This window comes from Nanorana parkeri, unplaced genomic scaffold, assembly GCF_000935625.1.
Source record: "Nanorana parkeri isolate BGI_ZX_2015 unplaced genomic scaffold, ASM93562v1 scaffold1088, whole genome shotgun sequence".
Lineage (NCBI taxonomy): Eukaryota > Metazoa > Chordata > Amphibia > Anura > Dicroglossidae > Nanorana > Nanorana parkeri.
In genome coordinates, this window is record NW_017307356.1 from 393,388 (window position 1) to 407,161 (window position 13,774).

Below are 13,774 nucleotides of genomic sequence, written 5' to 3' on the forward strand. Positions count from 1 at the left end.
AGTTGTGTGTTTGTGTGTATCTAAAGAGATGTATTCCTGTGGGTGTTGGATGGGTGTGTATCTATGTGCTGGAAGTTTGTGTGTTTGTGATCTTCTGGAAGGTTGTGTTTCTCTTTGGGTGTCCTGAAGGTTCTGTGTCTGTGGATGTCTGGAAGGTTGTGTGTCGTTGGGGGTCCTCTATATTGTATATCTTTGTATTTGTAAAGTTCTGTGGATGTCTGGAAGGTTGTATGTCTTTAGGTGTGCAAAGGTTACGGGGTGTGTGGAAGCCCAATCTATCACCAATAATCAGTTGAGTATTTGCTATCGCCGGAGAAGAGACACTAATGTTTGTTGAAGAACCTGTTCTGCTTTATGAGAAGAGAGGCGGGGTTTATATACATATGGAACGCAGGAGGAAATGAAGGGTTATGAGATATGATCTGTTTTAGACATTCTGAACATTGAAATGCACACACAGGTGAGGTGACACTTTGTACCCGGAGACACTTTGTCTGCAACATGCAGGAAGAACATTCACTTCTCTTTGGTCCCCTGCTGGGGAAGCACCACAAATACACATTTGCTGGAAGAAAGCACAAAGAGGAGGGCGCCTTTCCTAGTGCAAATACGTTTATTCAATGACAGGTAAAAGCAACATGAATGTACTCACAAGAGTAGCATGTGAACAAGCTGTGGGACAATGAACAATGAGAAATCCGTGTGACATGCCCTGTATACCGGTGTGTGAGGTGTCGACGCGTTTCCGGGGCACGCCCCCTTCTTCAGAACATGACTCGTTCTTCCTCCCCATGGTAAATATAAGAGGAAAATGCCGTCTGGGCCGGATGGAACTCTAGCGGCTAATAGGACACTGGCCAGGTGTGGGTGGTAGCAATTTAGATGGGCTGGTAATAGTATAGCAAATCTCGCCTGGTCAGTGACAGGCTCCAGGCAGTGATGGGATCAATACCGCTGTCAGTAAGTCACAAAAAAGCAAGTGACAGGGGACTGGTAATCAAGATATAGTGGTGTAGGGGAGGAAGAAAGAATCGAGGGTCTGTGGCCGGCAACTACCACATGGGAAATGTTTTATACATAAACTTATGTATGTGTGTGTTTCTTATCTTAATATTTTTCAATGCGGTTTTATACACTAATCTAATATGCACGTTAATGACCTCCCGATCTACTGAGCCGACCTGTGACACTCTCATTGTCACAGGTCGGCTAGAACTATGAGGTGAGTGGAAATCACTCATCTCATAGTTCTCCTTTAATCATGCTTTATATAGAAATTAATGTTTTTTTTTTATCAATGTGTTTTTATCAAAGTTTTTTTATCAATGTCTTTTAATTTATGTATAAAACATTTTCCATGTGGCCACTGACCCTCGATTAGCCGCTAGAGTTCCATTCGGTCCCCACTGCATTTTCCTCTTATATTTACCATGGGGAGGAAGAACGAGTCATGTTCTGAAGAAGGGGGCGTGCCCCGGAAACGCGTCGACACCTCACACACCGGCCTACAGGGCATGTCACACGGATTTCTCATTGTTCCGTTTTGTTCATTGTCCCACGGCTTGTTCACATGCTACTCTTGTGAGTACATTCATATTGTTTTTACCTGTCATTGAATAAACGTATTTGCACTAGGAAAGGCGCCCTCCTCTTTGTGCTTTCTTCCAGATGTCCCAGTCTCCCTGACTATAGTGGGGCTGCGTCCTGCAATTATGCATACATTTGCTTTCATTACCACCGAACACCTAACAATGTTCTGTAAATTGATCATTAGCTTCCAGACTGTATTAAAATAAATAATTTGACTTTCAGGATGTTTTAAAGTCAACCTCAAAGAATTGAAAATGGTGATTCGCACATTGCACAGACCCCAGTTGAGGAAAGCATGTCCAGCCCTCCCTGAAATATCCAGCCTAGTATACTGATACAAGCCTACACGCCCATTTGCACTGCAGAGGTTCTTTGATAGGGGCTCCCCCAAATAAGGGGTCCCACTTTCCAAAGTGTTGGTGCCCCAATGGTAACTGGCACTGGACTCTTCGGCACCTACAGTGCCCAGGAGGGGGTGTTGGCAAAGAGGGAGGAGCTTATGTCCCGCCTACCTCGCCCCATGGGAACAAATTTAAGTGTGCACTCTGACCCTTATGTAGGGTTGCCACCTGTCTGGGATTCATCCGGACAGTCAATGTTCTTAATGCTGTGTCCGGGTTTCATGGCAGCTGAGACCCAGCCACAAGACGTCGGGCAGGCGGGGCAGACCAAAATATTATAGACGCTGTCGCCGCCCCCCCTCCACTGAACATAGACTCCACTGTGATAGTTACATATGAATGGCTGGCGCTATTTCCATATGAATAAGCTACCACTCATTCTCCCCAAAACAATTCTGTGCGTCGCTAGAGTGTTTGGGTTTTGCTGTAATAAAGGGTGGCAACCCTACCATTATGAGCTGATTTTAAGGGACCCCTAACCAGTCTTCTGGTGCATGTTAGTAACAGAAAGTTGAAAAAAGACACCACACAAAATAAAAATGATTTTTTTTACAGATATTTACCTTTCCATGGTCCAGTGATGTTCAAAAATGTGCCACAGAAGGAAGAACATAGTCCTCCCTTTTCACTCTGTAAACACCCTTTTGTCATATTTCCCATACTTGGCACAGTTATATTTGCTTGAGGAACCCAGGGGATGGTGGTCCCTATGATGTCCTTGCCTATATGGGGCTTAGTCCAAATGAGGGGACATCACAGAGCACATTTAGCCTAAGTCCAAATATGGGCAATGACTTTACAGGACATTTCCCATGAGATCACCATATTTGGACCAAATATGGTCAGTGATGTCAGGGCAACCCCTTACCCACAGTTCCCTGGGCACTTGTGCCATTGATGTGAAATTCTTCAGTGCACTGTAGTTAGGGATTACCCTGCTCCACCGATCTCTGAGCTGCCATCTTTGGAGCAGAAAGCACAGGACAAATTGGATATGGCTGGTTTGGACCTGAGGAGAAATCTTGGATCCCAGCAGCAATGTCTTCACAACTCATCAGAAATTCTCCTTCAAACCCCGTACCAGGTGGTTGGGGAGGATTTGTATACAGATGTGTTGCCCATGTAGATATATACAGTATATTACACTATAAAATCTGCTAATGGATTTTTTTCAGGCCCACACACAGGAAATTTGCAAAGAGACGCAGGGTCTGCTCATCTAAGCAAGTATAACCAAACCAAACTGTTTTTTTTTTTATAATGGTATGGCTGCCGTGTATTGTTTCCCCATTATTTGTATCACAATGGGATGGTGTTATGGGGAAATGTTACATGAACTAGGCTGGTCAAGGCTTAGTCAGACTTTTTGGCACCATTGACTACTGATGGCAATTCTTGATGCTCTGCTGCCACCTAGAGGTGAGCAAGGGAAATACATCCTGCATAGGCTTTCATTCAAATGTTGAGGGGCACCCCCACAAGTGGGATACCATTTTTTCTAATTAAAAGGCCAGTAGCTGAAAGTGAATTTGGGATTTCACAATGGAACTTTGATCAAGAGGGATTTCACTCTGACCAACTGTCGCTCTGATGAAGGATCCCTGTGCGGACCCGAAACGTTAGTACCATATGAGAGTATGTGGCATTGGGTATTGAATAAATATATCAATACTTTAAAAACCCTTCAAGTGTGTGCCGGTGAATTACTTTTATTTACTATTAATGTAATTGTATGACTGATATGGATTCCTGGACATTGTGCATTGTTTTCTATATTATAAGTCTGATAGAGTTTAATCTTCACTCTTCTGCTTTCAGCGATGGCGTCTACTGATCTGAGGAAGGATCTGGAATGTTCCATCTGTCTGAACATTTATAAGGATCCGGTAAATCTGAATTGTGGACACAGCTTCTGCCGGGATTGTATTGGTCGTGCGTTGGATACACAGGAGGAGTTTGGGAGGTATTCTTGTCCTCATTGTAGAAAAAAATTCAGGAACCGTCCTGCACTTCAAAAGAACTTTACTCTGTGTAAAATATTGGAGACCCTCCAGACTACAGAGCATGAACTGGGCGAAACCGAAATCTTCTGTTCTTACTGTATTCACATTCCTGTACCTGCTGTAAAATCCTGTCTGCATTGTGAAGCTTCTCTGTGTGACAACCACCTCAGAGTCCATAGCAAGTCACCAGAACACGTCTTATGTGACCCCACCACTTCCCTGGAGAACAGGAAATGCTCCATCCATAAGAAGATCCTGGAGTATTACTGCACTGAGGACTCTGCCTGTATCTGTGTGTCCTGCAGGCTGGATGGAGAACATCGAGGACATCAGGTGGAGACTCTGGATAAGGTCTCAGAGAAGAAGAAGAAGAAAATGAGAAATGTTCTGCAGAAACTGATGACAGAGAGAGAGGAGACAGAGAAAAGAGTCCAGAGTCTGGAGGAACACAGGAGGAAAGTACAAGGAGAAGCAGCTGGTGAAACAGAGAAAGTCACTGCCCTGCTCAGAGACCTCAGGAGACGTCTGGAAGACCTGGAGAAGAGAGTCCTGAGTGAGATCTCTGGGCAAGAAGAGCGGATCTCACTCTACTTGTCGGATATGATCCGGGAGTTGGAAATAAAGAAGGATGAGCTGTCCAGGAAGATGTGTCACATTGAGGAGCTGTGTAACATGACGGATCCACTGACTGTCCTACAGGAATCAGACACAGGTGACTTATGTGATACTGATGATGGAGATGATGAGGACAGAGAGAGACATGATAAACTCCTCCATGAGGGAGGGGATCTGGATGTGGCTGGGATCTCACACACATTACACACAGTTATATCTGATATCATGTCTGGGGTAATTGTACAGAAATGTCCAGGCACACATGTCTATCCACATTCTGGCACAGGGGACAAAGTTCCCACTGTACAACGCTCATATCACTGGGCTGGAAGAGCAAATATCTGGGCTGTACAGCAAACATCGGGGGTGTTGGGGGTTACAGACATATTACTGGATGTGAACACAGCTGGTAATTATCTACATATTTTAGATAACAGGAAAACTGCATCCTGGTCATTAAATAGCCAGAATCGTCCAGAAAATCCAGAGAGCGTCCTGGAACCTCAGGTGATTAGCAGTCAGAGTTTCTGGGAAGTAGCCATGTGCGCCCATAGAAATTTTTTTTCGTTTCGTTTTGGATTTTTCATCATTTCGTTTTTCGGGATTCGGGCCCGAAAATCAATTCGTTTCGGGATTCAGATTCGGACGAAATCTGAATTTTCGTAATTTTGTTAGTGGTAGTATGTATGAACCCCCCCCCCCCCCCAATTGATACCAGACCCTTTAGGTCTGGTGGGGATGTTGGGAGGGACCCCCCAAGTTAAAAATAAAAAATGTGCATGAGATTACCCCCAAAGGTCATACCAGACTCTTTAGGTCTGGTAGGAATTCTAAGGCGGAAACTCACCTAAAAAATTAGAAAAAAATGTAAGGGCCCCCCTAAAAATCCCAACCAGACCCTTTATCCAAGCACAAGTCTGGCAGGGCAAGAAAGAGTGGGACAAGCGAGCACCCCCTCACTGTTCCATACCAGGCCACATCCCCTCGGCATTGGAAAGGTGCTTTTCCAGGGGTCCCCCTGGAAAAGCACCTGGTCCCCATACCAATGGGGAGAAGGGCCTCTTCTGCCACAACCCTGGCCCAGCTGTTGTGGGGGTCTGCAGGCAGGGGGGCTTATTTGCATCGGGGTACCCCATTAATAAATGGGGCACCCAGATGCTCCCTTTCCTTGTGAGTGAATAAGGGGTAGTTGTTACTTCGACTCATTCAGTAAAGAGTAAATTAAAAGTAAATAAAGACACCACACTTTTGAGAAAAGTCCTTTAATTAAACAAAAAACAAAGAGTCAGTTTTTGACAATACTTATATATTTTTTTTAAATTGCTCCATCGATGTAATCCAGCGTCAATCACGATGAACGATGCCTACCGCCGCACGACGACCCGTCTGAACCCGAGGAAGACTCACCGCACAATGAGATCTCCGGCCAGAATTTAATCAAGTGGGCAGAGCGACCCGGAAAGTCATGAGGCCCATTCAGCTGTTACGCTCATTTGACATTCTCAACTGTCATAACACAATGGCATTCGGGAGCTCCTAATACTATTCATATGACACCTTTGCTCCCAGACCTGAATGGCATTCGGGAGCTCCTAATACTATTCATATGACACCTTGGCTCCCAGACCAGAATGGCATTCGGGAGCTCCTAATACTATTCATATGACACCTTGGCTCCCAGACCCGAATGGCATTCGGGAGCTCCTAATACTATTCATATGACACCTTGGCTCCCAGACCTGAATTGCATTCGGGAGCTCCTAATACTATTCATATGACACCTTGGCTTGCAGACCCGAATGGCTTTCGGGAGCTCCTAATACTATTCCTATGACACCTTGGCTTGCATACCTGAATGGCATTCGGGAGCTCCTAATACTATTCATATGACACCTTGGCTCCCAGACCCGAATGGCATTCGGGAGCTCCTAATACTATTCATATGACACCTTGGCTCCCAGACCTGAATGGCATTCGGGAGCTCCTAATACTATTCATATGACACCTTGGCTTGCAGACCCGAATGGTATTCGGGAGCTCCTAATACTATCCATATGACACCTTGGCTCCCAGAACTGAATGGTATTCGGGAGCACACGAATGCTATTGTGTTATATGACAGCTCAGAATGTCAAATGGGAGGAACAAGCCCATTTGTTTACATTCGGGCCAGAGCTGTCATGTTGCGACAAGTCTTTGTCGGGTTTGGATGGGTCGTAGTATTGGATAACGAACATTTTGATTTTTTTTTTAAAGTTGATGCTTAACAAAATAAAACTTAATTCAGTAAATAAATTTGGATGTATCCGAATGTACGAATTTCCAAAAATTCATCCGAATTACAATTTGGAACTAAATGAATTGTGCATGTCTACTGGGAAGTGGATGTCGGGGGGTTAGAGTGGTGGATAGTCGGGATGTGTTACCCCAGTATAGACAGAAAAGGAGGTCAGTCGGGGGTTGGATATAATAAGAAATCCTGGTGTTTGAAGAAGAGGTTGTGGCATAATCAGTACTCAAAACAAACGACAAACGCACTCAACAATTTGTTACCAGTTGTACAGTAAGGTGCACACGAAATGGGCTTTGAACAGTAGAACAGTAGAAAGGCATCATGGCACACTCACAAACTAGCATGTAAAACAACTTGTCTCACCACTAAGGACAATGACAGAGGTTTTAGATACACGTCTTCTGCCAATGGGATGTGCGGGATCCCTTGTGTGTTTCTGTACCTTTAAGGAGGTGGGGCGTCCTCCTGACAGGCCTGCACCCAATTTGATATCTTCTGCCCCATGTGCTCCAAGATGGAGACTCTCATAGTTTAGAGTTAGGACCGCACTATAAGAGGTGCCTTGGCGCGGCAGTGCGGCTTACACATCCTTTGCAGAAGACGTGTATCTAAACCTCTGTCATTGTCCTTAGTGGGGAGACAAGTTGTTTTACATGCTGGTTTGTGAGTGTGCCATGATGCCTTTCTACTGTTCTAATAATCAGTACTCAGAGACATGTCAGGAAGAAGATCCAATTACCCGGCAATGTCTCCAGTAACAGAGTCAGGATAGATCTGGATTATGAGGCCGGGTGGATCTCCTTTTATGATCTGTGTGACCCGATCCGACTCCTCCACACCTTCACCACCACCTTCACTGAGCCCCTCCATGCCGGGTTGAATGTATTCAGAGGTTGTATAAAGATATCTGGGGGGAATCAGATGTGAGAAATCTGCTCGGAGACTGGTGACATCACAGGGCGACTAATCTGATTGGTGGAATACTCAGCCAATGGGAAGGTAGAGGACAGAAAATGATATTACAGTTTTGTTAATAAGGCTGCAGGCTCCGGGGCTGTCATCTACATCCTAAATGTCTCTTCATTACCTAGTGTGTCATTGACCAGGAACAAGCATGCATGCTGACAAACCGACAGACTTCGTTTCTTTGCATTGGATAGAGTCCATCAACATAGACGAGGGGGAGATTGGGACAAACTCCTCCTGCAAAGGGAATGCAGGTGGATTCACCAGACGGAGTCTTTAGAGGCACCAGGGCTCAATGACATGATCAATTTTAGTTGCTATCTTTAACCTGGCTGCACATCAAACATGGTGCTTCTTGTATCTACATATATATAAAAACTCTTACCATCATAAAGTCTAAACGGCAGTTATATTTAAACAATTGCTGCCTAACTAATGTTATGTTTGAGTATTTATATCTAATTTTTGAACTATGTAAAGGATCCTATTTTTGTTTTGTTTTGGTCCTCATTTAATTATATCTGATAAATATTTTTGATTCTGAGTGCCCCCTTAAGGATTTGTTTTCCTGCATTTTCGCCATTGTGCTGCTCTTTATGCGTAGTACACTGACGAACATTGTGGGAGTCAATATCATCTTAATTGCAAAACAATTATAATATGTATAATATGTACAATAACATACAATTTTGTTTATATGTTAGGCTCTTTGGATACATGTAATTAATAATGTTAGACCCGAGTTATATATCTAGGGCTTCACAGGTGCCCTCACAAAAACCCTTTGAGAAACGAGCCGGCTGGCTCGCATACTATCGTGTCAAATCTGAATCTTATCAGACTCTCATTAAGGAGCTACTTAACACACCTATGCAGGATATTGACTACACGCCCTTCTGAGGAAGCCCCATCTGTTGGGGGGAAACGCGTTAGGACCAGCGTGTTCTTAGACCTCCTTGGATACCCGTGACTTACCATCCATATGCCGTTGGGTGAATGAAAAAGTTTTGCCACTTGACAGGATCGAGTTAAAGTCTGTCCGGACACCATCACATTACAGCAGCAGTAAGATCTGTGATTTTGAGCCGTGACCGAGTAGAGCCCGCTCGCTCACGCTGCTTGATCAGGAGCAGACTTCGGATCCATCGTGCCTCGGACACATCGCCTCTGGGATCCCAACCATCTCCATCGTATTGTGCGGCCCCACTTGCTGGGGAAAACCTCCTGATTCCTCTTCAGATCGGGAAGTGTTTGAATCCCGCGGGCCAGTGTCAGTTCAAACGAACTGTGAGAGACACCCAGTGTTGTTCTCGGGACTACAATGAAATGATCTCTTGGAATTACAAACCGATATAAATTACGTTCCATTGGAACACCTTATCCATACTTCACACGGAATCTCACAGGGACTGCCTCTCATTTGAACCGCACATGAAGTGAGTAATCTTTGATACAATTGTATCTACTTTTCAAACACAGCACTTGTGCCTGTATCAATGACTATCTGCCACTTAGGTGGTTAACAGATCATCACCCCCTTAACTCCATACTGGGTTATCCAAGGGAAGTCAATTTTTGTTTTTTAATTGATTTTAAATGTCTTGTAGTATGTGAATTTATGTTTTGTGATTTTTCTATATCTATTAAATACTGATTTATATTACTAGTTATCAACTGTGTTACTTAGTTGCTGGTTAGCCCCACTAATGGGATGTATCTGTTGAGGGGATACACTGTTTTTTGATACTAACTGTGTTACTTGGTTTTTAGACAGCTCCACTAAAGGGATTCCACTGCCTAGGCGATACATTGCTTTTGAATAAGAACAAGCCCATTTGTTTACATTCGGGCCAGAGCTGTCATGTTGCGACAAGTCTTTGTCGGGTTTGGATGGGTCGTAGTATTGGATAACGAACATTTGGATTTTTTTTTTTTTAAAGTTGATGCTTAACAAAATAAAACTTAATTCAGTAAATAAATTTGGATGTATCCGAATGTACGAATTTCCAAAAATTCATCCGAATTACAATTTGGAACTAAATGAATTGCGCAGGTCTACTGGGAAGTGGATGTTGGGGGGTTAGAGTGGTGGATAGTCGGGATGTGTTACCCCAGTATAGACAGAAAAGGAGGTCAGTCGGGGGTTGGATATAATAAGAAATCCTGGTGTTTGAAGAAGAGGTTGTGGCATAATCAGTACTCAGAGACATGTCAGGAAGAAGATCCAATTACCCGGCAATGCCTCCAGTAACACAGTCAGGATTTTTCTCGACTGTGTCACTTCCAGTGGGGCCGACTCATCCGAATCAGCTGTTTTCATGACCCCCTTTCTTCATGGCATGTGCACCTGGAAGAGACGCGGTAGAGTATGGGTTGAGGAAAATTATAGCACACTGGTAGTGGAGGGATGCCTCGTCAGTGCTGTCTGTGGATGTCTGGAAGGTTGTGTGTCTGTGATTGTCTGGAAGGTTACGTGTCTGTGATTGTCTGGAAGGTTTTGTGTCTGTGGATGTCTGGAAGGATGTGTGTCTGTTGGAAAGGTTACGTGTCTGTGATTGTCTGGAAGGTTTTGTGTCTGTGATTGTCTGGAAGGTTTTGTGTCTGTGGATGTCTGGAAGGTTGTGTGTCTGTTGGAAAGGTTGCGTGTCTTTGTGTGTCTGGATGGAAGTGTGTCTATGGGAGTTCTGAAGGTTGTGTGTCTCTGGGTGTATGGAGGATTGAGCATCTGTAGGTGTCTAGAAGATTGTGTTTCTGGAGGTTTGCTTGTCTGTGGTTTTCTGGATGGTTGTGTGTTCTTGTGTATCTGAAAGGTTGTGTGTCTGTGGTTGTCGGAAGAGATGTATTCCTGTGGGTGTTGGATAGGTGTGACCAGGGCTCAAAATGTCAAGTCCTGAGCTACTAGCCAGGCCTTAAAAGTTACTCCCCATCAGTTCTGATGTAAAGTCAGGCCAGGAACAGCAGACATAGGCGTCTGTGGAAGGCCAACATGACAGGGTCTTGGAGAGGCTAACCGGGTTCAGCAAGGGTTAAGTTGCTCGTTCAAGGAGGGGGTGGTCATTGAGTGTCGCTTACCTGATTGGCTAGGGTCCGGTGAGGTGGGGTATAGGCGGCTCCCCAGGGAAGGAAAGTTCCAGTCTCGGTGGGATCCGCAATGTGAAGACAGGTTCCCGCCCTCCCGCCCTGTTTGCGATATTTGCCTCTGCATTCTTTTCTCGTTTCTACCTTGGTGGCCTCTTTGTCCTTTTTCTATCTATTTTTATGTTTCTTGTCACTGCAGCCGGTCAGGGTGTTAGGGTCCTTGAGGTGCAACATATTCTATTGAGGTTTAAGTGACAGTGGGGAGCCGTCTTTGGTATGGCATCCCTGTCTTAACGGGTCCATCATTAGTTACTCAGCATCTGATGTTAGTTTACAAGTCCCCGAGGCGGTGTTGTGCGGCTGGGGGCCGTGTGGGCAGATACTGGGTATTTTGGTGGTGAAAAATGTCGCGTCAAGGACCTTAACTCCCGCGGTCAGCTAATTGTTTAAAAAATGGTTAATTTTGGCTTTGGTACTAAATAATAAAATGGCTGCTGTGCCACTAAAAATCCAAGACCAGTGTCGTGTCATCCTTTAACAAAGGGGTTAATATCTGAGTTGAGTGTTCTGGGTATTGGACCACTAGGAGCCATATACAATGCCCTTGTCATGAGAGGAGTGGCGGGGTTTATGTACATATGGAATGCAGGAGGAAATGAAAGGACAAAAATGAACAAAATCTACTCATTTACAGGGTGATTACTGGCTGTATATCCAGACCTAGTGGTGTAAATGACTTTACTGCACGTGATTGTAGCTGTTGGCATAGTTACCAGAAATTCCAGAGACTAATTCAATCACAAATTGCTAACTAGAAATTACCTTACAACCAAAAGCAGTGTACATGACATGCAGGCCCACATGTAATGGAAGACACATAGAGGACAGATCCATCTGAAATGTCTGAGCTTCTGTAATATTATATATTTATATACAATATATAATACATTGTCCTTCTTTTTGACTTTTGGTCATTCTTCGACCCCCCAAAAAAGCATCAGCAACCTCCCCTTTGATGTCCCTATATTGGTGGGACCTTTACAGCTGGACCAGGGACATATCCTACTGAAGGTTTCTGGGAAGGTGTAGTAGGGCAGCGGTCGCCAACCAGTAGTCTGTGGACCACTGGTTGTCCGCGAGAAAATGTTGGTGGTCCTTGGGCCCCTCTAATGCCGTGCAGGCTGGGCCGTCATTAAACAATTAATATTATTACTGGGCTGGGGCGGGCGGCACCGCTCCCTTCCTCCACCAGCACTGCCAGTCCTGCAGGCACACCAGGCCTGAAAAAGTGGCATCGGGACATCCCTAATATATATATATTTTTTTTTTTTCTTAAATTTGGCCGCTCTGCTTTTTCTTCAATAAACCCAAATCTGCTGGACCATAGCTCCGGGAATCATTAGCCAGTACTGACCCCACAAGTGCCCATTAGTCCAAGGCTGCTGGTTTGGCAACTGCATCTGACCTATCATTCCCTCTAGCTAAGGGGTCATCAGCCAGGGCATGAGCTTGTACCTTAAGGATAACCACCTCAGTGGGGGGTCTGGAAAGTTGAAACAGCCATTTGAATATCTTTCCATGTTTGTTTGGCTGACCTGCACAGGTAGGAAATGGTCTAGATTTCCAATTTGGGCAAAAATGGTGAACTATTTCAAAAGCATGGAGGCTGTCCACTAAGATACTGACTCTGTGTCCTTCTGCTACTTCACAAGCTATTGCAATCCAAATAGCTCAGCCTGTTGGTTGAGGTGGAGGGGGGCAAAGGACCAGACAACTGCATTCCTAGTATGGGGTTGGCCACCTTAGTGTAAAGTCTGGGACCATTGGAACCAACCTGGAACCAAGTTGAATATCTGAGTTTTCCGGAGGCTGACCTAAAACTGAATACACAATCATAGGTCTTGCTCTCTGCAACCGAGATTTCATCAATAATTGGCAACAATGTTGCTTGATTGAGTGCAGCACACCTCTTTATACTCACATTTGTGGATGTAAGTTGTTGTGGACATTTTTATTAGGATGTGACTCGAGTATAAGCCGAGGGGGGCACTTTTCACCCAAAAAAATGGGCTGAAAATCTCGGCTTATACTCGAGTATATACGGTATATTGAATATTGTCATCATGTCTCTCAGGGTCAGGACAGGATTGCTGGTCTACGCTCTATAGGAGTGTGGGCGGGATTAATCAGCACTGAGTGTAAACCATTGGAGTGGATACCTTCCTGTGGATGTGGAGACACGACCGCTATGCGCAGAGATCTCTGCCTGTGAATGGTCCATGTGCTATGTGCTGGAGGAGATTGATGTGCATTTCGGAGCGGTGTCCTCTTAGCGAGTGTATGGATGCCGGCGAGGGCCCCTGTGTAATGCGTAGATTTGTTCGCTTGGCGTGGATGTATTTGCTTTGAGGACGCGGTATCATTTGGATACATATCTGTCTTTATGAAGGAACCTACACTCGTGTCTTTTTAGTGCGCCTGATCAACGCGCTGGAAATAATATGGCGGCGTCCCCGCAGATAAACTCACATTCATTGGAACAGCAGCATAGTTCTATTAGGCATTGCTCACTGAACCTTGCTGAGTAGAATTTGCGCCAGTGGTAACGGAGGGAGTATGTGTGCGAGTCTGGTCAGAGCGGCGTCCGCGGTTAACACGCTGATTGCTTTGTATAGTCTTTTGGCGGGAAATCCCCTGCACATGGTTTTCTTTGTTAACTGGTGTGCACGGCGTTCTCATGAACTATCAGCCAAGAGCTGTGCACATTGCTGCTCCACATGCACGGACATGCACTCCCCTTTCTCTTGTCTATTCAAATGTATACATGC

At 44.8% G+C, this 13,774-nt stretch overlaps 1 protein-coding gene across 1 annotated transcript; it reads left to right on the forward strand.

Moving 5' to 3' along the window:
• Nucleotides 1–1,430: 1,430 nt before the first annotated feature.
• Nucleotides 1,431–6,078, forward strand: LOC108796288 (E3 ubiquitin/ISG15 ligase TRIM25-like). The gene is made up of 3 exons (XM_018567751.1): nt 1,431–1,581; nt 3,810–5,151; nt 5,952–6,078. Exons 1-3 carry the CDS (start codon nt 1,431–1,433, stop codon nt 6,076–6,078), a joined length of 1,620 nt encoding a protein of 539 aa, XP_018423253.1.
• The last annotated feature ends 7,696 nt before the right edge of the window (nt 6,079–13,774 follow it).

What these genes read in the sequence shown, in the direction of transcription:
- LOC108796288 (XM_018567751.1), top strand. Translation starts at nt 1,431, where the DNA reads ATGGGGAGGAAGAACGAGTCATGTTCTGAAGAAGGGGGCGTGCCCCGG. An exon ending in CTTGTTCACATGCTACTCTT is followed by an intron (nt 1,582 to 3,809) that starts GTGAGTACATTC and finishes TTCTGCTTTCAG; the next exon opens with CGATGGCGTCTACTGATCTG. An exon ending in AGTTTCTGGGAAGTAGCCAT is followed by an intron (nt 5,152 to 5,951) that starts GTGCGCCCATAG and finishes GATGTAATCCAG; the next exon opens with CGTCAATCACGATGAACGAT.